This window comes from Zalophus californianus, chromosome 1 (assembly GCF_009762305.2).
Source record: "Zalophus californianus isolate mZalCal1 chromosome 1, mZalCal1.pri.v2, whole genome shotgun sequence".
In the NCBI taxonomy this organism is placed as follows: domain Eukaryota; kingdom Metazoa; phylum Chordata; class Mammalia; order Carnivora; family Otariidae; genus Zalophus; species Zalophus californianus.
Genome location: NC_045595.1, coordinates 105,584,047 through 105,601,988, shown reverse-complemented (window position 1 = coordinate 105,601,988; position 17,942 = coordinate 105,584,047). Strand labels below are relative to the sequence as shown.

Here is a 17,942-nt window from a genome sequence, read left to right as displayed (position 1 = left end):
GGTGAAAATATCTGTGACCTTGCATGAGGCAAAGACTTCTTAGATTTGACATCCACAACATGATACATAAAAGACAAACAACCGATAAACTAGAATTCATAAAAATAAGAACTACTCTTCAAAAGGCACTGATAAGAGAATGAATAGACAAGCAACATACTTGGAGAAAATATTTGTGAATTACTTATCTGATAAAGGGCTCATATCCAGCATGCATGAAGAAGTCTCAGAACTCAATAAGAAACAATCCAATAAAAAATGCACAAAGATATTATTAACACACTTCACCAAAAAAGATATGTAGAAAGCAAATAAACCCACAAAATGATGCTCAATATCATTAGTCATTTGGAAAATGCCAAGTAAAACATCGTACAATGAGGTAAACTACACACCTATTTGAATGGCTACAATTTTAAAAAGCTGCCAAGTGCAAGAAGGCGGAAGTACTGGGACTCCACGCTGCCGGTGGGAAGGTGAAATGGCACAGACACTATGGAAAACAGTTTGCAGTTTCTTACAATGTTACCCATGCAGGAGCTGGGGGGTGGGGACAGGGGGCAGGTGGACAGCAAAGGGGAACCCGGGAGTTTTTGGAATGATGAAATTGTCCTACATATTGATTGAGGTGGTAGTTACATGACTGTCAAAATTCATAGAAAATAAAAAGGGAGCATTTTTTACGATGTTAATTTTACTTTAATCTTAAAAATGGGGGGGGAGGGAGTAAAAAGCAAAGACAGCAATACCCCTGTGTGACTAGGCAATTTGACTTCTCTGTGCTTCCAGGTTTTTTGTTTTTTGTTTTTTTGTCTTAAATCTATACCTTGAGGATTTTTTTTAAATCTATACATTGAGGATAAAATAGTCCCTTCTTTATATTGTCGTAAGAATGAAAAGATTTAAATCTCTCATTTATGTTTCCATTTATGTTGTAAAGATTAAAATGTAAGTCTCTCATTTATGCAATATAGGTAAAGACCTGGAACATAGCAAATGCTAGAGCATTTTTGGCTGTTATTTTTAGTCCTATTATATATACTCAGGTATTGCTCTTTGAGGAAGTTTGGTGATGAAAGAGCAGAGAAAAGGGCACTCAAGGGCTGGGGTAGTCTGAAGATGCGCAGAGCGAGGCCCATTGACTCACGCAGAGTGGAGGAAATCCATGAGAAGAGAATGAAAGACAGGAGTCATTCTCAAAGCACAGACCAAATCCTGTCCCAAGAACGTGGCATCAGCTGCCTGCTTTAATAAATAACTCCCTTTCACTTGTCAACAGCTAATTAAGTAATTTCTGGAGGCCAGAAGTGACTTGCTGGATTTAATGACAGGCCCGCCGCAGCTCAAAATGTTCAAATCCCTTCTCTGTGTTATAATCCCAAACCTAAAAGAATGGAAAGACCAAACCAACCTACCTCCTCGCTACGCCACATCCGATACGGTTAAAGTAACACCTCCCCATATTTATTTGAATGGTCTGCTCTCAGCTTCAGCCAAGCAAAAGTCACGTGAATGTTGGTCAGAAAATGGAGGGCTGTTCCCAGAGTTCTGGCCGGTCGTCATGACAGACTCAGGGAATTTTCATCAAAAACAGAAACCAGAGAAAATGTAAGTAACTATAACTCTCAGGGATTAGTGCCCTGCTGGGTCACTTTCTCAACAGAGTGGAAATTGTCAGAGACTTCGTAAGAATTAGAATGCTCCATGTGACAATTTATTTTAGCTCCTAGCTTTTCTTTCTAGGAGGCAAATCAGTGCAACTTTTCTTTCTGCTTCGATTTTCAGACAGGCTTCACCTAGCTACCCTATCAGAGACGCTGAGGTTACCACTTCTTTTAACAGGTGGGGAGATAGATGGAAGTGGGTTTTTGGATAAGATGGAAGTGGGTTTTTGGATAACTGCTAGTAAAAAACAAATCAACAGCTGATAGAGCTAAGAACAGCAGGTTGGATTGATGGTACGGTCTCAGCAGCTGGAAGCTCAGGAGGCCAGGGCATCGAGGAATAAAACTAGCTGCTTCACTCTGTGCCCCCAGAACACAGAACACAGGGCGGGGGGCACAGAGGCTTAGCACCCACAACTTGAATGTCCACATTGCCATCCTGCCATTCCTCCAAGCAGCTGAGGAATTTCCTTATTTTATCTTTCAGCCCACCCATCCACATCATTTCTAACTGATGAGGACTTTTAAAAGTACAACCACAAAAAAGAAATAAAAAAATAAAAGTATAACCATAACACCATTAATATAACCAACGAAATCAGTAATAGTCATGTAATATCATATAATACCCAGTCCGTGTTCAGTTTTCTCTGGTTATCTCAGAAATGACTTTTATAGAGCATTTGTTCAAATCACAAACAGTATCCGTACATTTCATCTAGTAATAAATCTCTGAAACCTCTAATCTACACGAGTCACAGGAGTTTTTGGTCTTCATTTATCCATTTATTATTTTTTTAGGTATTTATGTATTCATTGAATAGAGAATGCTTCCAAGGTGGTATAAAAAAAAAATCCAAAAGGTACATAATGAAATATCTCTCAGTCTCCTTCTCCAGAAGCAATGCTAAAAATTTTGTGTGTAGCCTCTAGAAACGGTATCTCCCGGGATAAGCATGCCTGTCCCTGAAACTGCTCTGGCATGCTGGTTAAGAGTGAGGACAGGAGTTCAAATCTCCATCACTTAACTAAGTACAAATCTGGGGTATGTTACCTCACCCCCCGAGCCCCAGTTTTTCCTGTCATAGGTGGGTTGTTGAGAGAATGAAATCAGGTTAAGTGCTTAGTTATGTGTTATTATATATATTCCCCTCTGGCTTTTTCCAAATGCACATTTCTATTAGTTTGGGGTTTGTTTTTTTTTTTTCACCTCACATATTTTGATGATCATTTCATACCTGTTCTTATAGATTCACATCATTGTTCGGAACATTTTCTTCCTTTGGCTTCTTTGCTCTCCCACCCATGGATTTGTTCCTAACTCACAAGCTCCTTGACTGGTTTCTCTTCTCTCCTGTGCAGGTCAGTCCCCATGGCTCTTCTCTCCTCTAGCTACAGTTTCTCCACAGGTGATAGCCATTCCTCTGGCTTCACATACCAAGATGAGGCCATGGAGGCCCTTAGGTCATAAAATTTAAGAAGACATTCATGCTTGAGCTCGTGCAAGAGGGGGTTGATCCCAGAGAGTGATTGTCCCTTTAAGTTGCATGCCCTAGGCGCCTTGCTGGCCTCACCCTAGTTTCACCTCCCTAAAAACCTCCACCTTCTCCCTGGACCTCCGAACACATAAATCCTATTTGGCACCTCTACTCGCATTTCTTAGGTGCAACTCAACCTTCAAATGTCTAAAACAGAACTCCTGCCTCACTTCCCGCTCCCATGTCCAGACCCACACCTTCTACTTGTCTATGTCAGTTAATAGCATTACCATTTATTCGGTTGTTTATCCTTGATTCCTTTCTTTCAACAAGTCCTATCTTCCATCTCCAAGATAGATTCCAAATCTGATAACCGCTCACCACCTCTACTGCTGCACCTTAGGTCGGGCCCCCGTCTCTTGCCACTGTGAATCCTCCCTGCCTCTGGGTCTCCCTGCTTCCACACCTGCCCTCCTCCCTCCCCTCACCCCCTCATTCCCGCTAATCAGCAGCCAGAGTGACCTTTTCACATCATGAAGAAGACTGTGTCCCTCTCTTACTTAAAACTCCCCATTGGCTTCCCAGTGAATTTAGAATTAAAAGCCAACTCCTTACCATGGTCAGTTGACCAGGACCCAGCGGGTGCAACAGTCTGATCCCAGTCTCGCAATCCCACTTCACCTCCTCTCACTCACCAGGTTCACGGGCTCACTGCTGCCCCAGCTGTGTTCCTTTTCCCAGGAATGCTCTTCCCCAGGTATTTGTACAGCCACTTCCTTCCCGGCATTCAGGTACCAGCTCAGGTGTAACAGCTGACCACCCATATCCATTCACTCAATCACTCAAAATTCCATTGCCCTGTTTCGTTTCTCCATAGCAGCGCACTCTGTGAAAGTGCTTTTTGTTACCATCTCATAATAGCCCCCCAAAGGTCAGGGGCTTAAAACAAAAATTTATTAGTTCAACTGCCTAGGTCTTGTTTGGGTTGCAGTTAAACAGCAGCTGGGGTTGGAGTCACCCAGAGGCTTTTCTGGGCTGTACGTCCAAGACTCTTCCCTCCGGTGCCTGGTGCTCCTCTGGGTCGCCTTTTTCTCCAGCAGAGTAACTTGGACTTCCCCAATGACTGCTCAAGCCTCAAAGAGAAAAGACGTAGGAACGGCTGATCTTCTTAGAGGCTAGTCTGGGATTGGCACGCTGTAGTTCTGCTGCCATATTCAGGTGGCCAAAGCAGTCACAAACCAGCCCAGCTTCAAGGGGACTGAGGAATAAATTCCTCTAAAAGGGAAGTGCCATGTGTGTAGAAGGAGGAAAGAAATTGACGGCGGCCATCTTTGGAGATAAGCTATGAAATTTACTGGTTTACTTGTTGTCTGCTTACTCCCCTTAGGTTATAATCTCCACGAGACAACAGGGACCTTGTCCATCTTGTATCCAGCACCTAGAACAATGCCTGGCACACACCAGGTGCTCAGTAAATAAGTTAAAGGGCACTTGATAAATGTTCGGGAAACTAAAATGGCCTGAATTAAACTTCCCCGGATTGGTCTTGCCAGGTTTGCTGATGCTAAGCGTGCTGATGCCTCACCAGATAAGAGAGACCCTACATTTATAAAGGATTTCATTTCCTATGCAAACAAGAAAAACTTGCCCTGAACACAAAATCTAGAAATAGATTTGGCATGTTTTCTAAGTGGAAAATATTTCTCGTGTCACCAGAAATTATTTTCCCACAGCTTGTGCGACATCAAAATATTGAAACTGACTGAAAATACCCCATTTTTTAAATCTTGGTGTGGATTAGAAACAATTTTTTCTTTTTTGGAGCAAAGGAAACAGAAATACTTCCTGATGTTTGAACTCCCCCAGATATTCCCAAACTGAAAATGTCATTTCAAGACAGATTAAAAAAAAAAAAAAAAAGACTACTGAGAAATGTCATTAAAAGTTTGGTCATCAACATGTACAGTTTTTGGTTATGAAGCCAGTACTTGTTTATTTAAGTAATTACATACGACCAAGGGCAGAAAAAATTCCCTCCAATCTCCTCTTTGTTGGTCTTTACTGGTGAGTTCTATAGAATAATCCTATGTTTAAACCTTTTTCTAAATCCCTCGTAAATTAATAAGTGAGAATGTATTCACCTGAAGGATTTTAGTGATTTTTGAAGTTAAAAAGGATTTAATTTTTGAAATTACACTCGCAGACTACCACTAATGAAATTTCTTCTAATCTTTGTTTTATCTTTAGTTTTCCCAGATTTGCTCCAAGTGATCCCTGTGAGCATCCACGTCAACGTCATCCTCTTCTCCACAATCCTGGTCATTCTAACCATGGTGGGAACAGCCTTCTTCATGTACAATGCTTTTGGCAAGCCCTTTGAAACCCTGCATGGTCCACTAGGGTTGTATCTTCTGAGCTTCATTTCAGGTGAGCACAAAATTCTACTTCTACTTCAAAGTACTTCTACTCTGACACAAAGACAAATGTGCTTTCCAAGGTGTCAAAAGACAGGTCGACCTGAATATAAAGTGACAGTACATAGACATGGATGTCCATTGTAGCATTATATATGATCGCCGAAGGGGAGAAAAACAGAATTATCCAACAATAAGGAATTCGAGATACACATTGTGATAGTCTATATGGATAAATGCTGGCATTAAATTATATCTTTGAAGATGTAATCAAAAGGATGCATGCTTGTATCAAAAAGTTAAGTGAATAAAACTGTGTATAAGATTTTATAAATATAAGATTTATAATCATAAGATTTTATGAACCAAATTTGATTATATATAAATACAGACAACATATATAAATATTTATATTGTACATATACTCTTTCTAGCCTCCATATAGACACACACACACACACACACACACATAGAGAGAGAGAGAGAGCTCATCTGTTCTGTTTGTAGTAGTTACTTCTGAGCAGTGAACTTATGGGTGATTTTCACTTTTTCTTATACTTTTTAATATTTCCAAATGTTCAATAATGTGCATGTATTTATTCACAATCAGGAAAATAAATAAAAATTATCCAAAAAAGAAAATTATCCACTGGCTCCATAAACAGCCAGTGTTCTGCCCACATGAGTTGTCATATTCAGGCCTATAGGTACTTTGTGTAGCCTAATGATAGGTGTATCTGAGAAAAAAATAAACTCTAAACTCAGAAATGGGTTCATCAGTAACATGTCCTACTCAATAACTAAGGCTGATGGGAAAGAATAGAAACCCCAGATAGTGCCACAGGGTGCTTAGGATATTTTTACCAGGAGAAAAGAAACATGAGAAAATCAAAACTGTACATGTAACTTGCATGTAGCCATTCTTGTATTGGAGGTCTCTGATTTCACCCCACTTCAAACTTATAAAATGACTTAGTGCTTTGTCATATTCCCAGGAAGCTTCCACAGTGCTCTTAAGGATTCCATGGGGAGACGAGAGAGATTACAACTCATACCAGCAAACAGTAGATTGAAAATCCTTATTAGTCTGTTTCCTTCCCCGCTGACATTGCCCTTTGGCTGCCCCCGGGCCCCAGGCCCTTGTGTGTCTGGCCACTGCTCCCTTCCCCTAGCACAAATCAATGCCAGCCATAAGTTTGCTAAGCTCCCTCTCTAAAAAACAGAGCCTTGGGTCAACAGGGGCTTCCTCAGCTCGCAGCGAGATACAGCCTTCACCCATTCAGCCTTGAGCACACTTCTTCAAGTCTTACCTCATCCACATCTTGCCAATCAAATAATTCACTTCACCAAAGCAGTTCTCTGTCTAGTGGGAGTTCTGTCTCTCACAAGCAGATAACACAGTTTCCAATCGTGCAGAAATGGTGACCCTGGGAGGGCAGAGTCTAAGTCTTTCTCATCTTTGTATCTCCAGCATGAGCATCCGGCATGAGGCTCTGCATGCAGTGAGCAATTCAAGACGTGTCTGCAGACTTGAGAAGGCAAACCCGGAAGGAGATGTTCGCTTGGGCACTCAGTACAGTTTAGAGAAATCAGAATTCCAGTGGGATGGGATGAGCAGAGCGGGCCCATGGAGGCGGCAGGACCAGAGCCGGAGAGGGGTGGAATGAAAGCTGGGAAGGAAGGCTGAGGGCTTCGAGATTAGGGCAGAGGGGTTAGCACACAGGTACAGGGTGCGGACAGACGTACTGAGACAGTGATTCAATGTCCTGGGTAGGTCCAGGTGAGAAGTGGGTATTGGCATTACCTCCCCGCCCCCGCAACATACCAAACCAAACCGGTAGACCTGGGCGGCATACTATTTTAGTGAAGGCCATTAAAGCAATCAGAGGCCAGCCAGAAAACAGAATACACACTATTTTGACCAGGGGAATATAAGGTCCAGCAGTGGTTCTTAAAGTGGGGTGCCCCAGACCAGCAGCATTTGCCTCACCGGGGAACTTGACAGAAAAGCAAATTCTCCGGCCCCACCCCAGACCCGATACTGCCTCAGAAACTCGGGTAAGGGAGGCGGGGGGCAGCCATGTGTTCAACAAGCCTTTTAGGTGATTCCAATGCAAGCTCAGGTTCGAGGACCGGGGCTGTCAGGAACTGATGAAACAGGTGCTAAGGACTGGCAACGCGAAATGGAGACCCTAGGCTGACTCAGAGATGATAATCTCAGAAAGCAGCTACCATTCCCAGGGCTGGAGGCACTAGCACCGACACGCTTGAGAGAGGCCAGGGCGCTGGGTGTCAGACCTTTGAGGAGATGACATTGTGTCGTGACACCAGCGGCAGCTGGGAGGAGGGGAAGGAAGGGCTTGGGAAGCCCCCCAGCGCTGTATCCCTCTGGTCCTTCCCCCCGCCCCACCGCCGCCCCCAGGGCTGTGTATTGACAACAGAACGGGAAGCAGCTGACAAGGCAGAACTAGAGTCGGGGTAGTGTTGACCCAACATCACAAAGCAGAGGAAAAAAGCACTGGTTCGAAGCCGGGATACAAGAGCTTATTAAAACTGGTACAACCATCTCGCGCTCCAGCTTCTGAATGAAATTCAGAAGAGCAGCCCATTTGGAAGACAAATTATTTGACAGTTCTAACGGACGACCGAAATACCGGTATTTGAAAAGCAAGATGACTCAGAGAATGCAGAGTTTAATCCAAGTCCCAGATCTTATCTCAGCCCTTGGCCAGGTCTAATGCAAAGAAAACCTGAGCACAGAAATATATGCGGGAACACACAGACCCTGTGCTTACATTATATCTTATTTATCTTTGAACTTCTTGCAAAAGCAGGTCCTCAATAAAGGTTTGTGGATGAGGAAGGAAGAGAAGGGTCGGAAAAGAAGCCAGCTCCAGATCCATCTTGCAGAAGAAAAAGGCATAGTATTTGTAGCTTATCTGCTTTTTTAAGCCCCAAATCCTTATTTTTTAAAGATCAAAAATTTCAGTAACTTTTAAAAAACTGTGCACGAGAACAAAACATGTTTAAGGGTCAAATGGACTGATGGTTGGTGACCTTTGGGGGTAAGCAGATCACTCCTGAATCACAGACTACCTCCTTCTGCTTCAGTCGACATACAGTAACCAGAAGGCCCTGGCATTTTGGAAATGTTTATCTGAAGTTGTAAAATTCACAGAGATCCCAGCTCTACACCCTAATTGTGGACGGATGAGGATTTACAGCCTTATCACAAGCACCGTAACTCTGAGCCAGTAGATCCACACACAAAGAAGGGAGGGCCTGTATTAGGAAGTCCTTTTGTTCCCGCGTGAATCACACTCCACTGGAGACCCCCCTACTGGCCCATGGGGGAGCAGCTCTCTTTCACTGAGACTCCTCCCCTGTTTCTCTGCCCAGGTGGCCTTCCTCACAGTCCACAGGGAAAACTCCTTCCTCCTTAGACCTCCTTTCTCTTCTTCTCTCACTCACCCTTGGGTTCCCCAAGATTCCCCCTTTCCTTGTGCAGCTATCATTCAGGTCTACTGTCCAACCCCTTGCTGGATGGGGGCCCAAGGCCCATGCCTTCATCCTGAGGCATGAAGATGGGGGAGAAGGAAAGGGAAGAGGTCTTCCTTCCACACGGCCGGAGTCACAGTGCTCTGAGCATCCCCTTCTGTGTTCCAATGTGCATGCCAGACCCTGGAGGCAAAGAAGGAAAGGTAATAGACCTGCGGATGAGGCCACTAAAGGTTTCATCGCCACAGTGGGCTCATGCTATGGCCTGATAACATGTTGCCCTCCTGGACCAGATGTTGCTGCCACTTCTCACGGCTTCCAGTTTGGTCCATCACATTCCTCAGCCTTCTTTGTGCTGCATTTCTTGTCCAATGTCAATGTTCACAAGACCCACGCAACTCAGTCCATTTGCTCTTTCTCATCTTGCCAATTATAAACTAGATTTGAGGAATTTTTCCCCAAGTTAGGATTTTGGTAATACCTTAATGGTCCCCCTTAGTTCATTTTGGGCAGTGATTCTCTTTCTGGCCTACACACTAGGATCCCTTGAAGAACTTTCTAAAAAACTTTCTAAAAATACACCAGGCCCCATGCTACACTAATTAAATTGGAGTCTCTCAGGGTGGAGTCTGGGTACGGGTGTTTTTTTAAGCTCTCTCGGTAATTCTAATGTGTGACCAGTGCTGAGAGCTGTTGACTGAGGTGAATATATTTCCCTTATTCAACAAACCCTGACTGAGAGGCCACTGTGTGCCCGCCATTACAATAGGCACTGGTGCTAGATACCACAACCAGTCAGGCGCACAGTCCTGCCTTCATGGAATCTAGAGTCTGGTGGGAGAGTCAAACAAAGGCATACATAAGTAATGAAAGATGACAATCATTTCAATAAGGTGATAAACGTGCTGTTAGAATAGAGAATGAAGGGAAAGGGGGGATGGGGCTTTGATGCGGTGGTCAGTAAGTAGTTCCAAAGAAACAAAGGAGTTGAGGACCCCCAGAGACTTTCCCAAGGAGAGGAGAAAGCACATGTGAACATTCTAGGGAAAGAGGTCGGCCCACCGTAGGAACGGAAAGAAGGCCCCTGTGCCTTGGAGCAGGTAATGAGGGAGAAATGGCAAAAAAAAAAAAAAAAAAATCATTAGCAAGACCTGTTGATGCCAGTTAATGTCATACCCCATGGTAAATCTTTTAGAATTGATTCTAATTGCATTGAGAAGCTTGCAAAAGATTTTTAAGAAGATGTCGGAGAGCTGATTTACCTTTAAAGAAATGTCTGGGGAAAAGACTAGGCTATTGCCTTGGACATGGAGAGAGATGAATGGATTCTAAAAATATTTTGAGAGTAAATCCAAAACCTTTTGCAGGTGGCCTAAGCAAGTAGACAGTGGTGGCAATAACCAAGGGGAAGAACAGACTTAGAGTTTTGGGCAAGAAAGAGCTAGAAGGAGGAGCTTAGCACTAGAAATCAATGTTCTCTTCATGCTATGTCAAGTTTAAGACCCTAGGAGGTATCTGAGTAGAGATAGCAAGTAGCCAGTGGGATATATGAGTCTGGAGCTCAGAGAAGAGGTCTAGACAAAAGACATAAATTTAGGAGTTGTCAGGATACAGATATTATTTAAAGCAATAGAAATGGATGAGATCATCTAGAGAGAGACTGTGGATAGAGAAAAATTGGCGTGGGACCAATCCCTGAAAAACACCGTCAGTTCATTTTTGGGTTGAGGAGGAAGGACGGCCTAGCAAAGACACTGACTAGGTGTGTCCAGAGAGGAGGAAGGAAAACCAAGAGGCCATGTTGTTCCTGAGGCTCTAAGACGGGGATGTTTCAAGAGTATGGCTGAATGGTGAGCATTTCGAAAGCATAAATGAGAGAGGAAATGGGAGGGGAAGGCAGAATGGGGCAAACAGGGTGGAAAACACTTCCCTCAAGGTTTATAATACAGCAGGAGAGAGAGAGATGTATACAAACTAAGAAAGTAAAGAAAGAGAGGGACCCAGAGAAGAAGCAGCTGAGCATAGAAGCAACTGGATCTATAGTTTCACAATGGCGCATGGATATATGAGTCTGCCTTTCTATATTCCATTCTAGAAGTTTCCCAGTTGATGGTGGAGTCCCAGATTTGCAAGGAAAAGAGAGAAGGCTAGGTAGAAGACTTGCCGTGGATCAATCACAGAACATCCTAGATAGTTCAGTGAATACTCTCTGAACATGATATGAAACGTATTGACTCGGGCCTCTTAGAGGTGATGAAAACCTCCAAAATACAGACTTATCACAAATTGTATTTATTGTGTCTTCTCTTAAACAGAGGATCGTGTTATGAGTTATACCTAGCAAGGCAAACAAACACAATGACTGACTTCTTTTAAAAGGGGGATGTTCCTGGGGAGCCTGGGTGGCGCAGTCATTTAAGCATCTGACTCTTGATTTCGGCTCAGGTCATGATCTCAGCGTCCTGGGATGGAGCCCTGCATCGGGCTCTGTGCTCAGCCAGAGTCTGCTTAAGATTCTTTCTCCCTCTCCCTCTGCTCCTCCCCCTGCTCTCTCTCTCTCTCTCTCTCTCTCAAATAAATAAATAAATCTTTAAAAAATAAATAAATAAGAGGGGGATGTTCCTAATACGGGCCTAATTAATTATGATCATTACAACTGTGGCACAGAACATAAATAAACACAGTCACACATGAAACACATAGACAGGAAAATAAAGAGCAAGACCAAAATAGAAGGAGGCTTACATTATACATCAGGTTTAATACTCCTAATATCCCGGCCTCTGTACCATGTCTAGGATAGATTACTCTGCAACTGGTGGTCATAGGCTATCTGGGTCTTGTTTCCACTTCCATCCCTACGGAGGAGCTGCTACCCAAAGTCCAAGAAGCAGATACAGGTCCAGGCATCAGCGTCACCAGACCTGAGGAAGGACAGGCTTGGTGGTAGAAAAAGTCAGCAAGGAAAACATCCTACGAGTTTCTCGGCATGGACTCTAGAAAGGAGGCCCCAGAAGGAGAGAAGTAATACTAGCCAGCCCACGATGGCAAAGGACCAGGGCTCCTGTTCTGAGGCGGAGGTGGCAGCAGGGTGGGCAGAGGATGGTGCTCCAGGTTACTCACGTTGAGGGGGCCAGAAAAGAACGTCTAACTCCCCGTGCCCCATACCTGGCCCTGACCCTGGGCCAGGAGATGCTCGATCTTGTCCCATCACAGTGGCAAACAGACTCCCGTCTGATTCAAAACGAGCACATGTGTCTTCCTTTCTGTCTGATCTAGAGGCAAAGCCCAAGTCCTTGCTAGGACCTCCAAAGCACCACCTGATGTGCCCACCCCATCACCACCCACGCCCACAGCTCACCTCTTACCCCTCTCTGCCTGGCTCTCTGCCTCTCTCTCAGCCCAGACCACCACTCGGCAGTCCCGAAGATGAAGAGCAAAAGCTGCGCCCAGCTGGTGGTGTTCCTTCATCCACACCTACTCTTCGGAAACGCGTGACCAAATCGCTCCTCTTCATGACCTCAAAATCTACTCTTAGATATTAACTTGCTTTGCTTGTCCCTCCGCCCCTCTTCTAGATGGCAGCCAATGGTCTCCATACCATACTGGAGCCAGAACTGCTCTCAATTGCGGACGAAATTATTGCTGGAGACCTCCCCTATGCTAAGCCGGCTCTCTACAGAGATTGCACGATTTCACAGAAAATTAGTACCTACACCTGCAAAGCCGTGGCTTTCCCACCCCCATTTATCATCTTTCAAGACTCCTTAAAGAAGGAAATTATCAATTTATCATTCTGTAGAGGAAATGGAATGCCTCTAATATTTGTCATCTATAAGAGAGTTTAAAGATGACGTGCTAGCTTTCTGGAAATGTTGGCCATTGCTTTAAATGAAATTGAAATTCTAATTTATTATTTCCCCAAAATACAATCTTAGTGATAATAGGAGAATGTATCCGAGCTATTTTTTCACCCTTGAGGACACATTTTTGCTGAAACCCCTGGTCCCCCGGACTCCCACGGATCCTGGCAGGGTGTTCCCAGCCCTGAAGGCATAGTCGCCTTCAGGGTCAGCCAGGGATGAAGAAGCAGCTTTCTTGTTGGCTGTGACCTTTGTTCCCTATATTGTAAGGGCTGGAGGAGAGAGGCATCCAATTCTGCAGCCCCAGACAGCCGCCAGAGGACGGTCATGAGTGTGCAGTGGCTAGCACATTACAAATGTTTGTTAATTGACTGGTAATTCATTGTGTGACAGCCGTATAACTCAGCTATCCTTTTCAGTTAGGGATTAACTCAGTAATCAGTCATTAAAGGGGGGAAAATATTACAGTACCAGCCAGATGGCAGGGCAATCAAACACATAAAGGAAAATGGCTGGTCTTTCAGTAAGATGCAAGGCAGCAAAACCTGGGTCCTGCATCTGGTTTTGTTCCAAGTTCTAGCTGGAGCAAGTCTTGGCAGGCTCTCCTACATCTAATGTACTCTAACCTTTCTTATGAGCAGGAGCAGTGTTGGTCAGACAAACAGGTGAGGCATCTGTCCCGGGGGCCCCCGCTGAGTTTGGACTCCTGGTATGCCTGGATCCCTGGGAAAAGGAAGAAGGAAGCATGCAGGCCTGATCCTAACATTTGTGAGGCCTTGAGCAAGGGTGTTAATGACAGCCCACCGACCCCATGTCCAAACATTTAAAAGTTAAAAGCTAATAAGCTGTTCAGTGAGATATGTTTTATCCTTCTGCCTTGACAAACATCTCTCCATAAGGACCTGGAAGGCCAGATTCACATTTAGAATTCTGGACCCAAATGTGGTGGTGGAGGCCAGGAGGCCCCTGTCTTTCCACCTCCCTCCCCTCGCTTGGTTCCACCCGCACTGTAATGGTATGCACGTGTGGACGTTCCCCGGAGTACCCAAGCTCTGACCACGCCCTCGAAATAGCTGTTCCTTGGCCATCCTCAGGCCTCAGGGCTCTGCAGCACCAGCCGAAAAGTGTGCCCTTGGGAGGACTGACCCAAGGAAGAGTAGATGTCCATGCAGTCCTGGAAATGCGCTCAGAGCTGTTTGGGGAGAGAATTCCCAGGTCCCGGGAGTCTGGTCTAGAGTGTGGGTCAGGAATGGGCTCATCCCATTGACTTCAAGGATTCCTCTCCTTGTGGGAAGGGGTCTTTCTAGGAGAGAGAGAGCAGCACCCTCCAAATGTGGGAGCCATAGCAGGAGCCCCCTTGCTGGGGACTAAAGGACATTTTAGACAAGTGCCAAGCCCTACTTGTACCATCACCCCCATCCCTTACACACCTCTCTCCATGTGCCTAGTAGCCAGGCCACAAAGAGAAGATGCACTTCGTATGTATCTTTTCGTCTGAAAGTCGTAGTTATCCTTGGTCCCACATATCATTGGTCCCACATGTCTTTTAGAGCCGTGGACAGAGGGAGGCAAAGATAGCCTAATGTCACAGTGAGTCGTTTCCCTGGGTGTCTCTTCATAGTCATGAGGGTGGCAGAAACTCAAGCTAGGTCGCTATGCTCCGTCTCTGAAATGACAAGGGTGACCTCATGGTCAACTCCAGAATCCAGAGCAGAATCCCAGACCATCCTCTCAACTACTGGACCGTGCACTCTGTTTTGGGAGCTTGCATGCTTGGATGATTAGCTGTGGAGAAAGGCTGTGAGTCTGAAGATAGTCCAAGCAACCTTTACTTTAAGAATTTGAAATACAGTCTCACTATGATGCTGTCTCCTTCACAAAGTAGTACCTTTAAAATATTTAACAACATGAAAAGGAACCCGAGCTTGAATTTTTCTTTCAAGCAGGAAGGCAATACAGTGTTTCGCTTCTGTCTGAAATTCACCATCTCCTAGACAAAGAAGGCTCTTCTGGTAAAAGCAATGGCATTTGCTCCACAATTTTCAAATAAAAGATAAAGAGAAAACAGCATTGCAGCCTTTTTGTTGGATCTAACAAAAGAAAGGAATAGTACGGTTTTGCCAGGGGAGAGCCCTGGTTTGAAGTTCAGAACACAAAAATAGGCTGACTAAATTTTACAAAGGAATATTCTCAACTACTGCTCTAAGGCTGGCGAGAAGTGAAGTTTCAAGAAAACGAGATCATTGGATTATTGGGGGGTTATATTAGGAGGATGATCAAGCTGGTGGGTCAGTCCTATGCAAAATTCTCAGATAGGAGACGTGTGATTTCTCCTTCCCTGCCCACCCCACCCCTCACCCCTTACCCTCACACAATCCATTCTCTCCCTCTATCCCAGCCCAAACCTGGCCTTTGGGAAAAGAATGGGGCCACCATTTGCATTACGGCTCTTCATGTCCAGACCACTCTCCCCACACAGTCCAGGCTCCCTTTGCTCGGCTGATTTTTCCTACAGCTACTTCCAAAGAACCTTCCATGATGCTGCCCACCCTCTCAGTAACAGCCACCTGTACCCCCCTAGCTGTTACACTCACTGCGACTGGTTTATAATTGTTGTACCCTGTCCGATTATACTCTCTGTTAGAGGAGAAACCACATGCATTTCCTTTAACGTTTATATCTCCACCACTGTCCCGGTGCTCGGCACATGACAAGTCAAATTGAATAAATGAATGAGTGAATTAATGAATGGGAACTTAAGCCCCTATGTTGCTGTTCCCAGGGTGTTGAATTAACTGTAATTGAAGAGCAAAAAGCACTTACCCCTCCTAAAGGAGTTGTAAACCTAATGGGAGAGGATTTGGAGGAATAAGGCACTGTGATGCATTCTTTTGGATGGCCTATCTGATATAGTCAGGTTTTTTTGGTGTGCAGAGGGGCGGGGTAAGGGATTCTGGCAAGGACTTCCAAGATGAAAGGAATACATTAAATTCATATTCATAGGAAGAGCTACCAATTAGTAAGCATTTATATGTGTCAATTCTCAATGACAAATGTTAATCAGGCATCATCTTTATTATCCACATTTTATAGATGAGAAAATTGAGACTTGGAGATTAAAATTGCCTACTCTCAGAGAGTAAGTGGAAGAATCAGGGTCTGAATCCAAATCGGTTTGACCTAAGTCAGGAGACCACCTCAGCAAGTCTCCTATTAACCGGAACCCCAATGGCTTGGGATGCAACACTAGAGGAAGAAGTCCCTGGCATCCTGGCTATCCACTGTGCTCCCGATCTTCCTGCCTGCTTCTGCCCGCTGTGCCATCCACCCATCTGGGGGTCTCCCATTCTCCATCCTCAGTGGGAGAGGGCCTATCAGAATTCCTAGGCACCACTCAGTGTGGAGTGCCCCTGTCCTGCAGAGAGCTCACCCCAGACCTCGGCTGCACCAGTTAAGTAAGATGAGATTAGGCTACCAATGAGTGGTAAATGAGGGGAAAATAATAATAGTGGACTAAACAAGATAGAGATTTATTTTTCTTTCCCATAAAAACCTAGAGTTTAAAATCCAGGGTTGGTCTGGTAGCTCCAGGTATCTGGGATCCAGACTCCTCCTTTCTTGTTTTTCCACAGTACATGGCTTGCGTTTCTGAGGCCACCTGCTCCAAAATGTCTGCTGGAGCTCCAGCCATTGCATCCACATTTCAACTACAGGAAGGAGGAAGGGGGAAAAGAAAGGGCAGGCCTCTGATACATGCAGACTGCAAGGAAACGTTCCTGCCCCTACGTAGATCCCACCCCTCCTCAACCAAACAATGTAGCCTTTATTCAAGGCAGCCACATACCCAAGTAAAAATCCTGCGTTCTGTTAGAAACACAGAGCACAAATAACTGTTTGCCTCAACACCTTATCTATGGCTCCTTTTGCCCAGGGTCTCCTGTGGGCAGCTGTGGCCGGGTGGGAGCTGGAGGAGAGGGGAAGGCAAGTAGCCCTTCTGAAGGAAGCCCTAGGCCCTTTCACGAGGGGCCTGTATGACTGACATTTTTCCTACATGGCCTGTGAAGTATAGAGAAATTTGTTCTCTTAAAGCCACATCATAGTCGTGGCTGCCTTGTAGCCTCATTCCACCATTGTGCTCTTAAGGTGCCCAGCCATCCAGCCTTCTCAACAGGCAGAGAGGAACATCTCCCAATCTTGGTGAGATCCGCCAGATTCTACCCTCCCTACCCCCACCAAGTCGTCTGCACTCAGAGACATAGCCCAGGCCCTTCCACCCATCAGCTGGAGAATCAGGCTCATGATTACCAATTTGAAATTATATATTTTTTGCCAAAGAATGCAAATGAGGATGATGGTAAAGGCTTTCTTTGGTTTGCTGACCCTCTTCCCCGCCCCTTACAATCAGGAAATATTTGTGCCAACACGTTGTTTGTTCCTTCTGTTACAGGCTCCTGTGGCTGTCTTGTCATGATACTGTTTGCCTCTGAAGTGAAAATCCACCACCTCTCAGAAAAAATTGCCAATTATAAAGAAGGGACTTATGCCTACAAAACGCAAAGTGAAAAATACACCACTTCGTTCTGGGTTGTTTTCATTTGCTTTTTTGTTCACTTTTTGAATGGGCTCCTAATACGACTTACTGGATTTCAGTTTCCTTTTGCAAAATCTAAAGACACAGAGACAACTAATGTAGCTGCAGATCTAATGTACTGAAAACAAATACTTCTGTAATCTTCCAAGTAAGGGAGCAGACTTGCTTTGGTCACTTGGAAATGGTTAATTTTGTCTATCCTTTTAGATGAACAAATTAAAGCACCCAAACCCTCCGTGGCAATGTTTACAAATGATGTACTAAGGGTACAGGCTGGAAAGGAAGGAGAGCAGAAGGAAGGTTTTGGAAGGTTGTTTTACGTGGTGGGAACTGGGTTCTTTTTTTTTTTAAGATTTTATTTATTTATTTATTTATTTATTTATTTATTTATTTATTTATTTGCGAGAGAAAGAGAGAGTGTGTGTAAGCACCTG

At 44.6% G+C, this 17,942-nt stretch overlaps 1 protein-coding gene across 2 annotated transcripts in view; it reads left to right on the top strand.

Annotated features, from left to right (window-relative positions):
- Window positions 1-17,630, top strand: part of CLRN1 (clarin 1) — a 35,129-nt gene extending 17,499 nt beyond the window's left edge. The window contains exons 2-5 of one of the 2 annotated variants that reach the window (XM_027586291.1): window positions 5,390-5,569; window positions 12,271-12,286; window positions 14,019-14,041; window positions 17,365-17,630. In XM_027586291.1, coding sequence (XP_027442092.1) covers window positions 5,390-5,569; window positions 12,271-12,286; window positions 14,019-14,041; window positions 17,365-17,630 — 485 coding nt within the window. The remainder of the gene's footprint in view (window positions 1-5,389; window positions 5,570-12,270; window positions 12,287-14,018; window positions 14,042-17,364) is intronic. The other variant, XM_027586290.1, reaches the window with a different exon arrangement.
- The last annotated feature ends 312 nt before the right edge of the window (window positions 17,631-17,942 follow it).